Here is a 17494-nt window from a genome sequence, read left to right on the forward strand (position 1 = left end):
GGTGGATCATCACCATAATATGTGTACAAACAGAGTCCGAGTTCATTCCCCCTGTGCATAATGTGTTACTTATTCTCTGCTCGTAATTACTGATAGTTAATGACCTTAGAGAATAGACATTTTTTGTTTGGGGGCCAAAAAAAAGCTCAAAAACACTAATGTACCTGATATGATCTCATAATTCATTAGACATCCAAATGTTCTGGCAAGTGGATCCAGAGTCAATTTTGGAATACACCAATTTAGGAATATACCCTGAGTGAGACTTTGTGGGGCGGGAATACACCCTGAATTACATAGTGAGGCGGAAATACACCCTAAGTTACATAACGAGGTGGTAATACATGCTGAGTGACATAGTGAGGCAGGACTACACCCTAAATGACATAGTAAGGTGGTAATACACCCTGAATGACAGAGTGAGGCAGGAATACACCCTGAGTGACATAGTGAGGCAGGACTACACCATAAATGACATTGTAAGGTGGTAATACACCCTGAATGACAGAGTGAGGCAGGAATACACCCTGAGTGACATAGTGAGGCAGGAATACACCCTAAGTGACATAGTAAGGTGGTAATACTCCCTGAATGACAGAGTGAGGCAGGAATACACCCTGAGTGACATAGTGAGGCAGGACTACACCCTAAATGACATAGTAAGGTGGTAATACACCCTGAATGACAGAGTGAGGCAGAAATACACCCTGAGTGACATAGTGAGGCAGGACTACACCATAAATGACATAGTAAGGTGGTATTACACTCTAGGTGATAAATCTGAGTATAATTTAGGTTAGAATTCAGTCAGATGTCAGGTGTTACATCACGGGTTGCCAGGGACAATAACTGATTTTTTCATTCCACAATCCCTTTACAGAGGAGATGAAACGTATGTGGTCGCAGAGATACTTAGATAGACATTTACAATTTGCATTGATTTCAAATCCCTGGAAAAATATACAATGCACAGAAAAAAATGCACAAAAATTTCATGAGGTTAATATCGATGCTTCTGCTAGAGATGATGTGTGTGGGTGGTGCAGCTGTGGCTGTGGCTGCAGTGAAAGGAGACTCGAATTGTGAATTGTGTTCACTGGGTTTCTTGCTTTAGTAATGGCATTATACTGTGTTTCTTTATAATACTGATGGTTTCTATTGCTGTGGTGTCACAATTACGGTATTAAAAGGTAGACTGATTCAGGCAGGACACCACTGAAGGCCAAGGTATGAAATGCACGGCCTTACACTGGTACTACCCTTGTAACAGTAAGTACACCTGATAACGTATACTTTGCATATGCAACAGCGCCCTCCAGCGGTCACAATGCAAGTACATCCCTTATCCAGCACTAATCTTATTATAGCTCGCTTTGGTAAAAACAAAAAGAAAAATACAAAATCTATAAGTGTTTTTTAACCACATCAGGTCTGTACAAATGTTCCAAAATATCTGCACACCATTATCAAAAACGAAAATAACGAAAGAAAAATAAACAATTATCAGCCCCTGGAGTCCAATCATTATGGACTTCATGGAAAGGGTCCAACAACAAGCAAACAAACAAACAAACAAACAAAAATATCCACAGCTTTTTTCTTCAGCTTTCACGGGGCAAATTTAATTACCCGGCCCTTTAAAGTCTATCGCAAATACCTGTTTTCGTCTTTAAAGCTGCAGTAAGTAACATTTGTAATAAGTTCTGGAACAGGAAAACAATCAACCTGGAGCTGGAGGTTCTTTGGCCATTTTAGGGCTAATATAGAGGGATTAGTTCAGGATTATTGGTGTCCTCAATGCTGAGAAATCCAGGCAGATAATTATCTATCATGCAGTACCATCAGGGAGGCATCTGATCCCAAATTTATTCTGCAGCAGGACAACGACTATCTTCAGCATGGAGCAAAATAAGGAATCCTGGAAGTAATAGTTTTGGCCCGCATAGAGCCCCAATTTTAAGACCCAACATCACTGTGTGTGTCTGGGATTACATTATGCGGCAGAAGGATTTGAGGCAGCCTACATCCAAAGAGGATCTGTGGTTGATTCTCCAAGTTGATTGGAACAACCAACCTGCTGCCTTCCTTCAAAAACTGTACCTATTATTTGTTCCTTCTTACTTGGAGTAACTCCTTGGACCCCCAATTAATACTATTTCCACCAATCCCAGATGTGGACATCTGCCTGTACAACTGGTTTCTGGACTTTCGACCAAGTAGGCGGTTTGAATTGTCCTCCTCATGTCCTGCTATCCCATTTTTTTTTAACATAGGCGGTCGATTATTAAACTGTATTATTGTATTGTTAATGTTGTGCTGTGTATTTATTGTAGTTCGGAAAACTGCTGATCTCCTGGGAATTTCACTCAAACTGCAGTCTATACGGAATGGTAAAAAAACCCATCCTAGGTGTGGTGAGTCTGCAGCCTGAACAGGAGGGAAGATGTGATTAGACTGCCTCACCCCTTAAACATAGAGGTGGAAGCGTAATGGTTTGGATATTCTGGGTGAAAGAAACCAACATGGCAACCATTTCATATTTCAACATACAGTACACCATGTAATTCCGTCTGGACTGAAAGCGGTTCATTGAAACCGACTTCACCGTACAACAAGACAATGAAGAATACGAAGCGTACGTCTGAGATCTGTACTCATTATTTAGAGAGCAGACAGTCGTCTGGATTGATGTCTATCATGGAACGACCTGCCCAGTCACCGCACCTAAATCCTACTGAACTGCTCCGAGATGCACAGAAAAACATCGGGGAGTTTTACAAGAGACACTGCAAAGTATTTCAGCTGAACGTTTGGAGAAAAGGACTGTCCGGATGCCGAGAGCGTGTAAAACTGTTCTTCCTGCAAAAGGAGGATTTTTCAATGAAAAATAAAGTGGAACATCTGGACTTTTTAGATTTGTTTGGTCAAAGAAAATCTTTAAATAACCGAGTGTGTTGTATAGTAATAAAAGGTACATGCCATTGTCTCTCAAAAACCATAAAGACTTTAGATGATTGGATAATTAGTTTATTGGTACTGTACACTGAGACACACATGTAAGAAGGAATGCAGTGTAGAGAGTTTAACACTTACAGTCACACTGCAGAAATCGAGCAGAAATCAAAAAGTACCATTTATTAATTCTTACAATTCGCATCCTTATGGCTTATCACAACTAGGGTTGCAAAATCCTAGGAATTTTCAATGCTGGAAACTTTCCATGGGAATAAACATGGAATTTACAAAATTGCACTTTAGCCTATAACAGGGAACTTAAATGTAGTTGGGAAAAAAAAAGTGCAGGATAATTTTGGTTAAGACGACGTAATTTCAGTTGAATTTCTTCCTGCGCATTGATCAATCACGTGCACAATTACTGCACGGTGACTGAGGCCACGCCCCCTAGACGCTCTGCGCATTCCTTAAGAACATAACGCGCATCATTTCTAGAATCCTGCACACAAAATAACGTAAAAAAATAAATAAATTTTGGTGAGTATTCACATAAATGTAAGTAATGTTTATCCAATTTATGTTTGAAACCTTTTTTTAAATGTATTTTATGATTATAACTCAAATTTCCCACTTTTTTTTTAATTAATTCTTATAAATTCCTGGTAAAATAGCCAACTTGGAATATTTCCAAAATTCCCCAGGATGAAGTTCCCATGGAAAATTTCCAGAAATTTAGATAGAAACTAAAATGAATCAGCTGAATTAGTGTTACCCAGAAAAATCATCAGTTTGACACACATCTTTTACCCACACATACATGTTCCCCTTTCCGCCCAAACAATCGGGATTTCTTTGGAAATGCAAATGAAGACAGTTCGGAGATTTGTACTCTTTCTACATATAATACAAATGATCAGAAATAAATCAATAAATTAAAAATTCCCTTCACATTAAATAGCTACTCATTTCCCATCAAAAATAAAGTGACCACAACATGAGAATAAATTACTGAACAGAATAAATGATGGACAATATAACAATGTAAGGCTTTTAAAGCATGTTGATATATGAGGAACTCGTCTGAGATCCTCACCTGATCAAACATCAGTGTACGATCAGTGCTAAAGGGTTGCAGGAAACATTCATCACACACCTATAGTTTCGTTAAGACAGTCTTGAATGCGTAGGTCACTGGTAGAAAGACACTTTTTTTGGGGGTTAAAAAACCAAAAACAAATAAAAGTGAGAGTTAAAAGAAACCTGGCTGATATTCTGTACGGCCAAAAGTATTGGGACACTTTTCTTCGTCAAATTGTTACCACAAATTTTGGATGACGTCTGCACCCCAGTACCTGACTTCACTAACACCCTTGTAACAAAATCCTCCACAAGCGCACACTAAATCCAGTGGAACATCTTCCCAGAAGAGTGGAGATTATTACAATTATATTCAGGATGTTTTATTATATGGAGAAAAGCACACTAATCTTATGCTCAGGTGTCCACAAACTTTTGACCATACAGTGTTTTCTATTTTCAGGCTATTTCTAAACAATTTTCTTAATACTTAAATCAGAACTAGTAGCCTAGATAGCTAATTAGCTAGTAAAGTTTTGCAAAGGCAACACATCATGCTTATATTAAACACCTTAGCTCATGACACTGTTATCTAGCGAACTTCCGAGTTTTCTCCATTAGCGAAGCGTTGTATCCAGTAGCTAGTTTGTCACATGTTTGAACGTGTGAGTGAGACAGAAGTGATGCCATGTGAGCATACGAGCGACAGAGTTAAATCAGGGCATCGTAAAACCCACGTGAATGAAATCCAAAAACACAAGTTCGTCCACTGCGACGACGTACGGAAATATAGTTCGGGACCCCCATAAGGAAACCCCCAGTGTGTGAGTCAGTGGAAATTTTGTACACATCGTGTTCAAACCAGTACTTTAGTCTACTCATAACTGACATACTGACCTCGATACAAGCCAAAATGTCAGAACTCGTTTTTCTGCAAAAACTTGTGCAATATACTGCAGGAGTTATAAAAAAGAAATAAAGCAAAATGCTGCTGATCTAATACCCGGTAGATGCATAGATGCACAGTGTTTGGATAGAGAATGAAAGCGTTGACGGCGAGATCCACAAAAATACATTAAATAACGCTTTACTGAATCATTTCTTTCCCAATCCCCCCCCCCGATTCGACCAATTTATCGAGTTTGCACCGATAACTGATTGCTGAAAAAGACAGTTTTTCCAGGTTGCGTTGCACAGTACGAAAGCGGCCTCTAGAGGTCAATCACTGACACCACGTGCTGTTTATTTGAAGTGTCATTTAAAAAAAAATCTTTGGATTTAAAAATTTTTTTTGCAGTTACATTTTGTTTCCGTTTGATTGCATGTCTTTTATTTTCCCTAATAATTTATAAATATAAATAATATATTAATTTAGCACATTTTCATGAGTTTGTTTTTTTGTAAAAAAAACATAAATTAATAATTCAGTAGTATTTTACATGGAGTGTTTTTTTGGTAATTTTTATCCAATATGCATTTAAAAAAAAAATATTGGTTGATTAATTGGTTATTGGCAAATACGATCCGATCATCGGCGGACCTCAGCATTTTGTTCTAAGGCAACTTTATATTAGAATAAACATTATTATTATTATTATTATTATTATTAGTCTCCATTATGAAATATGTGCGAATGGGAAACTAAAATCACAGGTCAGTCATTACTTCAACAACAATCTGCATTATAGTCCAATCTAATTGAAGGGGAATCAAATTGTCTTTGGCTCTGATTGCGATAAGAATGAAGTGCATTATAGTATGTTAGAATGGAAAGACACACAAAAGCTGAGAACACCAAAGGTTCACCCTGTCGTCCGCAGATTCAAGTTCTGACAGTGTGGTGCTCCAGAAAAGCCTTACAGTTCTGGAGATTTCTTTTAAAGCTTGAAATTGCAGCAAAATCGGTCTTGTAATTTATTTTTTTACCAGCAACTCGTTCAGTTTTCTGAAGTGACCATAAGGTCAAATGCAGCTTTTATTTATATTTTCTTTTTAAATAGATTTATCATCATGTAGCTAGTCTTTTTTGAGTTCGTCTGCCTGGTACTTGTGACCCGTGCTTGGAGATACGCCCGATTCCTGATTCGCCACCGGCAGAGTCGCGGGTGCAACGCTGTCGGTGTTTACGAGGGTGCCGTAGGAGAAGGAGCCGTTATAATCCGGCTGAACAGGCCAGCCTTTATCGTGGATCGTTGGAACGCCTGTTTTAAAAAAAGAAGAAGCAAAGAAATATACACAATTAATATTAATAATCAGCGACAGTGTGGTGTTCATTATTATGATTTTAATATACACTATATGGACAAACGTTTGTGGAGACCTTTCTGTTCTTTTTTTTTTTTTTTTTTTTTTTTTTTTTTTTTGGAGCATCCCATTACACATTTATTCCTATTTACTTCTCATAAGATGTTCTACTAGACTTTGTGGAGATTTATTCAGCTACAAGGCTGTTAAGTCAGGTACTGATGTAGGTGAGGTAAGGAGGCCTGGGTTGCAGCTCCGATTCCATTCCAAGGTGTTTAAAAGGGTTTGGAGCTCTATAGCAGGAGAACTTCCACTCCAACCCTGTGTATCACACATGTTCATGGAGCTGGCTTTGTGCACACAAGCATTGTCATGGACAATTTTGTTGTGGAAGAGCCCCATATCTGCAAAAATAAGGCGTCCTAATACATTTGTCCATATAGCATAGGTGCTTGGAAAGACATCACACATTACAGTTCATAATTTCTCATAAAATCATCTGCCCTGAAGACACCATGGAAACCTACTGTTGATCACAATATATCAACAATTATAATTGTTTTATTGTGTTTGACAATCAATAAAGCTGAGTAAACATGACTCGGTCTAAATTTCTGTTACATGCTGCGTTCGATGTTTTATACTTCAGGTCAATCGATTTTTTTTTTGTTCTTGGATGTTCATGCACCAACCTTTGACCATGTCCATGGTCACGTATGGCTCGAATGGTTTGGCTTTCTTCTTGCTTTTGGTGATGAGGAGGACGCCCAGGAAGCACACGGCGCATCTGTCAAAACAAACAGCAGAACCTCAGTACATGAATTAATGTTCTATAATGCTGGTGCTCAGACGTCAGAATATGCAATCGTACGAATCTGTGTCTAAAAACGTGCTTTGTTTAATGTCTATTGAAATAGACTGGAGAAATATCAGAGATGATTCCATTTCAATTACTGTTCCCAGGAATCTTCTAGGTAAGCTTGTATAGGTTTTCAAGCTTCAGTCTGGATAGGGAAGGAGGTCTTGTTATGAATTTGAAAATCATATTTGTTCCAGCACAAAGGCAGCTCCATGAAGATATGGATTTGGAGTGTAGGATCTCCTGCTAAAAAAGCTCCGACCTCAACCCTACTGAAAACCTTTGGAATGAATTGAAATGCTGATTGTACCCCAGAACTCCTAATAATGAGATGTGACTATATTTGGTTAGGATGTAAACGCTGAGTAAGCAATTTATAATCTAGATCCCACTCACCCTAATAAAAACATGCAGATGTGCAGAACATCCTCTTGGTTGAACTCCAGGTAAAATATGGCTCCTAGATTAGAAAAGTAACAAGATGATTACAATGAACCTAATAAAAAAAAAAAAAAAGTATTAAATGCTTGAACCCTGGAATGAATGCCGTGTTGGATACGTTTCGTAATGGAGACGAGTGTGTTACCTGCACCGACGGCACACGTGGTCGAGAAGATGTAGTTAACGCAGGCGATGAGGGACGAATCGTACAAATGGGACGCCTGGGCAAGAAATCTGTGATAAGAAAAGAAAAGAAAAATAAAAAGCATGGATAAAATAAAGGCCTCTTATTAATCCAAGGCTACATCATGGAACGCTTTCTCCAAAACACACATTAGACATAAATCAGGATTTAGAAACCGTTCCAAATCATTTAGTCAGAAAGGTGTTGAAAAAAATAGAAATTCCCTCATTAATGCTCAAATGGTTAATCGCTGTAATAAAAGTATAGAATCGTTAGAGACAGAGACACACACACACACACACACACACACACACACACACACACACACACACACTCAGATAAGCATAGAGAGATAGAAAGAGACATAAAAGAGAGGAAAAAGAAAGACAAAGATTTCTCTCTCACTCACTCACTAATATATATATATATATACACACACACACACATACACACACAACAATGGTGCGCAAACAGAAAGCAGACACTTTGGACACAGTTTTGACATGTTCACTGAGGGTGTACTTACTTTTGTTGCCAGTTATTTAGACAATAATGGGTGTATGTTAAGTTATTTTTATTGGACAGTAAATACAACCTGCACATTTACTTAAATATATCCAAGTTTCATTTCTATACTATTGTCTCTTGAGAAGATTATAATAAAATGGCTTTAATGTGAAGGTTGTACTCACTTTGTGAGATATATATATATATATATACACACACACACATATACATATTAGGGCTGTCAATTGATTTAAATATTTAATGTTCCAAATATACAGTGGTGTGAAAAAGTGTTGGTCACACTTTAATGTTTCAGATCATCAAACTAATTTAAATATTAGTAAAAGAGAACACAAGTGAACACAACATGCAGTTTTTAAATGAATTTGTTTTATTATTGAAGGAAAACAAAATCCAAAACTACATGGCCCTGTGTGAAAAAGTGTTTGCCCCCTAAACCTAATAACTGGTTGCACCGCCCTCAGCAGCAACAACTGCAATTAAGCGTTTGCGGTAACTTGCACTGAGTCTGTTACTGCGCTGTGGAGGAATTTTGGTCACTCATCTATGCTGAATTGTTGTAATTCAGCCACATTGGAGGGTTTTCGAGAATAACCCGACTTTTTAAGGTCATGCTTCAGCATCTAAATAGGATTCAGGTCAGGACTTTGACTAGGCCACTCCAAAGTCTGCATTGTGTTTTTCTTCAGCCATTTAGAGGTGGACTTGCTGGTGTGTTTTGGATCGTTGTCCTGCTGCAGAACCCAAGTTCCCTTCAGCTTGAGTTCACGAACAGATGGCTGGATATCTCCTTCAGGATTTTTTGGTAACAGCAGAATTCACGGTTCCATTTATCACAGCAGGTCTTCCATGTCCTGAAGCTACAAAATCAACTATCAACACCATATTTTACTGTTAGTATGATGTTCTTTTTCTGAAATGCGGTGTAACTTTTACGCCAGACCTAATGGGACACACACCTTCCAAAAAGTTTTACTTTTGTCCACAGTCTACAGAGTATTTTCCCAAAAGTCTTGGGGATCATCAAGATGTTTTCTGGCAAAAATGAGACGAGCCTTTATGTTGTTTTTGCTCAGCAGCGATTTTCGTCTTGGAACTCTGCCATGCAGACCATTTTTGCCGTCTCTTTCTCATGGTGGAGTCATAAAACCCTGACCTTAACCAAGGGAAGTGAGGCCTGCAGTTCTGTGGATGTTGTTGTGGGGTCTTTTGTGACCTCTTGGATGAGTCCTCTTGGGGTAATTTTGGTCGGCCGGTCACTCCTGGGAAGGTTCTCCACTGTTCCATGTTTTTGCCATTTGTGAATAATAGCTCTTACTGTGGTTCACTGGAGTCCCAAAGCTTTAGAAATGGCTTTATAACCTTTTCCAGACTCAATTACTTTCTCTCATTTGTTTCTAAATTTCTTTGGATCCTGGCATGATGTCTAGCTTTTGAGGATCTTTTGGTCTACTTCACTTTGTCAGGCAGGTCTTGTTTAAAAGATTTCTTGATTGTGAACAGGTGTAGCAGTCAGGCCTGGGTGTGACTGGAGAAATTGAACTCAGGTGTGATAAACCAGTTTTAACAGGGGGTATTTTTTCACACAGGGCCATGTAGTTTTGGATTTTGTGTCCCCTCAATAATAAAAAAACCCAATTAATTTAAAAACTGCATGTTGGGTTCACTTGTTTAATCTTTTACTAATATTTAAATTAGTTTGATGATCTAAAACAAAGTGTGACAAATATGCAAAAAGATAATTATTGTAATCAGGAAGGGGCCCAACACTTTTTCACACCACTGTACCTAAAATGAATACTTTTTCTTGTAAAGGTTTTCAAATAATAATGATGTTTCAAATTATGGAAATCATCGGGACACCAAACAGAACTTTTGCTATGTTTCCACACGGACGGTTATAATTGCCGGATATGTGCCCCATTTTGGGTCCGTGGGAAAAAGGGATAAAAGTCTCTGATCCATTACCACAGTAAATGGCATCATGCTTTCAATCAGAATGCAAACCGCCAATAAAGAAGAAGAATCATCATTGCGTTTTTTGGTGCTTGTTTACTGCATCGGTAAAACAAATGTTTGTTTTGTTTGTTGTGATTAAAAAAAGATTTTTCGCTGGAGTTTATTTTTTTTTATATCCGAGTAAAGAAAGGACTTTGTGAATAAATGTGTGATGCGTTAAAGGTTTCAGTTTTTTTTTATATCTATTTATTTATATTCTAAGATACAAATGGTGAACAGAAATGTGCTCTGCGTTAATAAAATGAGTGCAGTTCAAATGAATTTATTGCATTATTAGGAAAGAGAGAGAAAAAGAAAGAGAGACTCACGATGCCTGAAAGAAGATGCTGGCCACCATGCAGACGAACATGACGTAGAAAATGGGATAACTGAGCTGGAGGGAGCCCTGAATGCTGAGAACCACCATCCCCGCAACCGCCTTCACCGTGATGACAGTCACAGAGCCTGAAGTGAGAAAGAACACGAAGTAATGCATGAGAAATACAATCCACAATCCACTTCGTGCCACAATGAAAGATAATGCAATAAAGAATTGCCATTTGGACAATTTTTATTAAACATCTAAAGGTTAATTGTTTAACTCATGTTGTTATTATACTATTCATTCACATCTTTGTCAGATATCAGGACTGCTGTGGAAGAAACTGGAGAACCCAGAGTAACCTACATAGACACAGGGAATGCATGCAAAATGTTGTACAGATACGGACTTAGGTTTAAAGCAGAAATCGTTGAAGCTTATGACCACCTCAAAACTGTCTGTCTGTCTGTCTGTCTGTCTGTCTGTCTGTCTGTCTGTCTGTCTGTCTGTCTGTCTGTCTGTCGGAAGCTTTAAGCTTTCGGAATTGTAAGGTTGTGATCGTGAAATAATTCCTATACCCTGGAATTCTTATTAGCAATATGTGTACTTTCTTCAGTCAAAACACTGAAAAGAAAAAAAAGAAGAAAAAAAAAAAAAAAAAAGCTGAATGCTCCTTACCCAGCAGCGCCACCAACAGCAGGATGAGCACGAGGTAGTTTGCGTTGTGCTGTTTGTAGAAATACAGCACGAGACAGAATGTGATGATCTCCAGGAGCTAAGCAGCAAAAAAGGAAAAGAAAGTTAAAGTCATCAAAGAAATCTACACAATAGGGATGGGAAGATTCACTTATTCGCGCTGGCATAAAAGTTAACGATGTGATGCATCGATTTAAAAAAAAAAGGGTGCATGGGATAAAAAGTTGACATTTGTATCGTGATGCATTTGTTTTTTAAAAAAACGGTAAAAAGCGATTGATTTATATATAATTATTAGTAGATGCACTTTATCTTTATTGTTTAGGAAGCAATCAATAATTTTTGACCAATATGTGGATTGATTTCTTTCAACACCACCGCAGCTACGTGAATATGACGTATCACAAAACTACGGAGACCGAGGCGTGTCCTGAGAGTCACATAGAATACAGATTAACATGGCAGAGGTAGAGCTGTGACTTCCTGCAGACACAACAGGAAAAGAACGCTCATCATCAATGGACTTCTTAAACTGTATGCGCACATTTCAACAAATGTTTATCCATATAGTGTGGAGTCTAAACGGTGCATATGCTCGGAGATGTTGAGGTTTATTCTCACCAGGTACAGGAGGACTGGCCAGCCAATCAGGTGCTTCACAATGTTTTCTGCGTTCAGCTGCTCGTGAGAGTTTGGCCCGAATGTGACAAAGAGGTACGTCCCCGCTACAGTCAAGGCACAGCCGAGAAATGACAAGCCGTAGCGTTCTGGAAAACAAAAATAAATAAATAAACAAAAACGCAGTGCATTCTGGGTAGACACATATTTAATTTTAATGAAAGAATAGCTAAAAAGTGAAGATTGAATTTTAATTCTAGGGTTTCAGTTTACTTTGTGTAATACACACAAACACACACACATACACACACACACAGACACACAGACACACACACACACACACAAATAATGGGATGTTGGCAATAATTTGGGACCAGTGCAAGCTCGTTTCGAACCCCTTTCCATTAGTTATAAAGTGAAGCTGTCTGCAACGAGCATTCGCTGTAAAGTCTTTTATAACTACTGAATTTCAGCTTCATTATCACGACTCGCTGCTCCGTTCCACAACATCATCGCTGTGTCGAGCCGTTCCTTTTGAAATGACGCAACCGTGTTGTAATCACATGACCAGACGGGAGAACATCACAATGTCCTAACTGGTAAAGAGCACTCACACTATCACCATTCTAATAAGCGAACGCTGGTTGCACACCACTTCACTGCTCCATTAGAACTAATAGTTTCTTGATTACTGCCGAAACCCCAGGATTACAACCCGAAATATCCCGTTTCCCTGCACCACCCATACTGTAACTGTTTACATGCGGTGTTGTTGCACACCTACTCGATTGCCTGTTGTGTATATACAGTATTTCCAAGTGCGCTCTTGTTTCCAGTTCTCATTATTCGCACATTTCTCTGTATAACACATTATACTGTAGGTTTACTAGTCGGTGCTACTTTGTGTGTTTTGTGTATTTGTCCTGCACTGCCGTGTGTATTGTTTGTTTGCACCAGGTTGCACACGAAGCACTTTAATCCTTGGCTCTGTTGTGTTATGTAGCACCAGGGTTATTAAGAAATGGACAAAAAGCACACTCCCAACTACAACTATTGGTTCTCATACTATTTTGCAGTGGTGGGACAAAAGACGGCGCACTTACTCAGAAACTCCTTTGGCTTCCATTTTTCTCTCAAATACAGAAATCCCAGGATACAGCTGGCTGTAAAGGGAATCAAAAAACGCTTTGAATCTCTTTGGATATTTAATAAGGCAGAGGTCTGTATTAGGGTTCGGGTTGATGTGAAACGGGTGTTAGAATAATACTTGCCTATAAGAGACACAGCACTGAGTGGGGCTATGAGAGAGAGCGGCGCGAAGGCGTACGAGGTGAACAGGGATCCTTCTCCGATCAGCAGTAGCACAAGGCCGCACCACCACGTCTTTGTGCAGTAGTACAGCCTCGGATCCTTAGCGCCTGCCAACACCACATGGCTTTGTTTCTGTGTGAGAGAGGGAGAGAGAAAGAAGGACACAAACTATTAGAAATAAACTATGGCTCCTGGGTCAAGAAATAGACCCTTTTACCTTTAACACATCCACACACTATAAAACTATAAGCGCAGAATGAGTGATGCTAAATAGAGATGATGTCATACAGATAATTTGTTATACGTTGCATCTACATGTCGGTCCTTTCGATGAGAGAAGGGGGGGACATGACAAAAAAAAATGCACAAATTAACAAATATTTCTATTTTTGATTCTGAGCGATTACATCGCTGAAGAAGGCTTAGTCCTGTGCACTTAACATGATGATGTCACAGTTTTACGGCTTTACAGGTAATCTATGGGTCACTTTTTGCCATGCATGTCAAAGCATAATAATGTAAACACACACACACAATATATTACACATTAATTTATTTCAATATTACAAAGGAAAAAAAAAAAAACTGATGTAGGTGAGGTGAGAAGGTCTGGGGTGCAGTCATTATTCACATTCATTCCTAAGGCGTTCAATAGTGTTGAGGTCAGAGCTCTATATATACAGAACGCTTAAGATCTTCCTCTTTAACCCATGCAACCTCCCTCTCTCTCTCTCTCTCTCTCTCTCTCTCTCTCTCTCTCTCTCTCTCTCTCCAGCCGAGATTAGATCAATGTCCCAATACTTTTGGCCTTTATACTAAATTTGAACGGTTATCTTTTCATTAAAAACTTAATTTCTCTCGGCGATAACTATCTAAAAATATTTGAACTCCAACATCATCCAATAACTAATTATTTTGGGTGTGTGTGCTAATCAATGCTGAATTAGATCGGACCTGGTCTGCATGACAAAATGTGGTTAAATCTGATGACTGTTTAAAGAAATAAACAAATAAGCAAGTAAATAAAATAAATAAACATTTCTCCACATATAAAATAGCAGTGCTCACTTAGTCACCTTGTTTGCTCTGCAGATCTGCTCACAACCGACGAGACACACTAAGTGTCTCTGCCTATATTTATTTAGGTGGGGACTTATTTTTCTAGGTGTGTTCACATTTTAAATGCTTGAGTTTACTAATGGCCCTATATGCTGTAAGATGTCCTATACGGAAGACTCGTAGTAATAAACTGTTATTAGCATTATATTATATTATCATCAATCCCTAGATTAATTTGAATACAAAAAAAGCTTTTTCAATCCATTTAACACCACATGGAGCACCACGTTTCCACACGGACCATTATTACTGACGCACCACCCGCTAAACACTGGAAAACAGATGTTCTTGTGTGCAATTTCAGCAATAAAAATGGCAATTTTTCTATAAATAAAACAAAAGACCCGTCTTATTTTCACTTCTTTGTTTAGTATTGCTCTTTAAAAAAAATAAATAAACAGAAAAGTACTTCTAATCCAATTACTCGAGTAATCAATGGAATAATTGATAGCTGCAGCAGAAAGACACAACAGCATGATTTCTTTCTCATTTTAACAATAACGTTTTCATTCCAATTCAGCCTTTCGTCAATTCCCAGCCAGCTCTCTCCTGTTACATGACAGACACTAACCACTGATATACTTTATATAAACAAAAGTATTGTGACACCTGATTTTCCCTGCAATATGTGTTTCTTTAAAACTGTTAGAAAAGTATGAACATGCATTTCATTAGGAGAACCAAACCTGCACAAAGCCAGATCCATGAAGTTCTCCTTTACATGGGTTTGGAGTGCAGGATCTTGAATGGCCTGGTATGAAGATGTGGTTTACATTGTTTGGACGAATAAACCTCAACACAATTAAACATGATGTAAGGGAACAAAATGCTTCCGTTTACGCCATTTGGTAGACGCCCTTCTCCAGAACGACTTGCATTTATCTCATTTCAGTTCATCTTCTCCCGCTTATCCGTAATTCGGGTCGTGGGGGCAGCAGTCTAAGCAGATTCCCCAGACACTTCTCCGTGTCCAGGGATCCAGGGATTGCTGCCCAATCCTCTCAGCACCGGTCCCTTATGGTCCCTCCTGCAGGTGGTGAGCCCACGGGAAGGCGGCCCCACGTCGCTCCGACGTCACGGTCCTTGATTTATTTTTCTCGTAAGGGTCCCCTAGCGCATAGAGGGTTAAGGGCCTTGTTTAAGGGCCCAAGAGTGGCAGCTTGGCGATACCGGGGCTCGAACCCCCGACCTTCCGATCGGTAACCCAGTGCCTTAACCGCTGGAGCCACCACTCCCCCTCATGCATTTATCTCATTCTCATTTAATCCAATGCGTTAAACACTAAGCAACCACCTCTCTGGGAACCCCAGGCCTTCTCACCTCAATCCCTCAATCAGTACCTGACTTTACTAACACCCTTGTACTTGACTGAATCTCCACAAAACCTAGAGGAACATCTTCTCGGAAGAGTGAAGGTCATTACGGTATCAAAAAAGGTTTGAGACAAGTTTTGCATCTCAGCACGAGGCTGCACTCGTAGTCACCGAGAGACCCGACCTCCAAAAGTCAGTGTGCCAAAAAACACTGTCCTGTTCTGAGGACGATGCCTCATTGACCGCAAGTTAGAACACCATGTCACCGAGTCCTCCTCATCACAACGCTTCAGCAGCCACAATACTCGCCAGATTCGTCTCCTGCGATCTCCACCCTCTTAAAGATGAGGATCAGCTCAAAGGTGACACAGTTTCAGAGATCCGGCACGGATCGCAGATGGTGTTTGACACGTTTCGAAAAGAAGACTTCCAGGACGCATTCCGGAGGTGGCAGGAAAGCTGGGAGAGCTGTACTGCTGTGAGAGGGGACTATTTTAAAGGTGATTGTGTGTAAACATAGATAAATAAAGCACTTTCTCAAAACTATCTGATGAACAATGAGGACTAAAAATGGAATGTGATGCTCAAAAAGCACATACCGAGCTTACGGTCAGGGCGTCCACAAACAAATGTCTATATAATATAATGATATTAATAGTATAATATAATACACAATGGGAATTAAGTAGATAATCACGAGAACTCGTCACACTGCTCTTCTTCCCTGTTAGAGAGCTATTTTTAACAGCTCACGTCAGTCTGGTTACACCCACCTGTATGTTCACAGAGATGCTGATGAGCAAATTCCCGATGATAGCAAGCAATGTACCTATAAGGTTGTCCTAATAAAACACATAAACAAAACAAATTTAATAGGGACACAACACACACATGGACACATGTCTCTGTGTACTTAATAAGCAGCAATAAACCTATAATCTAACTAAAAACATTACAGCTGATTTACAGCGTTGAAAATAAACACCAGATTCATTTATTGATTTACAACAATGTAAAACTTTCAATATGATCGTGGTTGATTTGTCATTTCGTTTGTATGAAGAGAAACAATACTCACAGTATAGGAAAGCGGTCCATTCGCCGCGTACACACTTCCGGTTTGAACCAAACCCGCATTCGACATTATCAAAATAATATATTTTTTTACAATTATTCCCTGTAGAGTCACACTGTCATTAGTTTTTCTTTAGTTTTCGTTGCTGTTTCTTGATTTAAATCCTCCAAAAGTCTCTTTTCCAACTCATTGTTGAAGCCAGCCCTGTCCACTGTCAAATTCATCTCGCCATTTTCAATGAACACTTCCGCTTCCGGTTACACCTGCAAACAAAAGTGTCTGGGTTTCCGCTTTGACTTGTTTTTCTTTTCTCGTTTATATATAAAAAAAAATGTAGTTAATTTTTATTTAACTTCAATGTAAGGACTAATATTGTGGATATTGTAGAAATAGTAAATTGCTAAATCAAAATTATATAAATAAGGTTGTTGTTTTTTTTTCAACACAAACGATAGGTGGCAGCAAAAACCCGTTTTGAGATCTATTCCCGCCCACGGCACATCAACACTAGGTGGCACCTAGGAATGTCATGTAGACTCATGGTTGCCAACCCTGACACTGGCACCTGGCCTGCATTATATTCCAGGGGTTTTCCTGCTTTATCAAAATGCAATTGTTTTAGTGGTTAAGGCTCTGGGTTACGGATCAAAATGTCGTGGTTCAAGCACTGGTATTGCCAAGCTGCCACTTTTGGGCCCTTAAGCAAGGCTCTTAACCCTTTGTGCTGGGGTGCTGTAAAAAGGCTGACCCTGCG

At 39.1% G+C, this 17494-nt stretch overlaps 1 protein-coding gene across 2 annotated transcripts; it reads right to left on the reverse strand.

The window, feature by feature from the left end:
• Nucleotides 1–3011: 3011 nt before the first annotated feature.
• Nucleotides 3012–17003, reverse strand: nipal3 (NIPA like domain containing 3). Of its 2 annotated transcripts, none has more exons than XM_083544816.1 (11): nucleotides 16744–17003; nucleotides 16439–16507; nucleotides 13190–13365; nucleotides 13026–13081; nucleotides 11926–12071; nucleotides 11287–11383; nucleotides 10616–10751; nucleotides 7722–7810; nucleotides 7532–7595; nucleotides 6969–7063; nucleotides 3012–6233 (listed from the first exon to the last, which is right to left on the reverse strand). In XM_083544816.1, exons 1-11 carry the CDS (start codon nucleotides 16807–16809, stop codon nucleotides 6049–6051), a joined length of 1179 nt encoding a protein of 392 aa, XP_083400942.1. In that variant the 5' UTR covers nucleotides 16810–17003; the 3' UTR covers nucleotides 3012–6048. The 2 variants fall into 2 exon arrangements, with proteins under 2 accessions (XP_083400942.1, XP_083400941.1); XM_083544815.1 differs by having other exon boundaries at nucleotides 13026–13085; nucleotides 13194–13365; nucleotides 16744–17002.
• Between the last annotated feature and the right edge of the window lie 491 nt (nucleotides 17004–17494).

This window comes from Silurus aristotelis (assembly GCF_946808225.1).
Source record: "Silurus aristotelis genome assembly, chromosome: 6".
NCBI lineage: Eukaryota > Metazoa > Chordata > Actinopteri > Siluriformes > Siluridae > Silurus > Silurus aristotelis.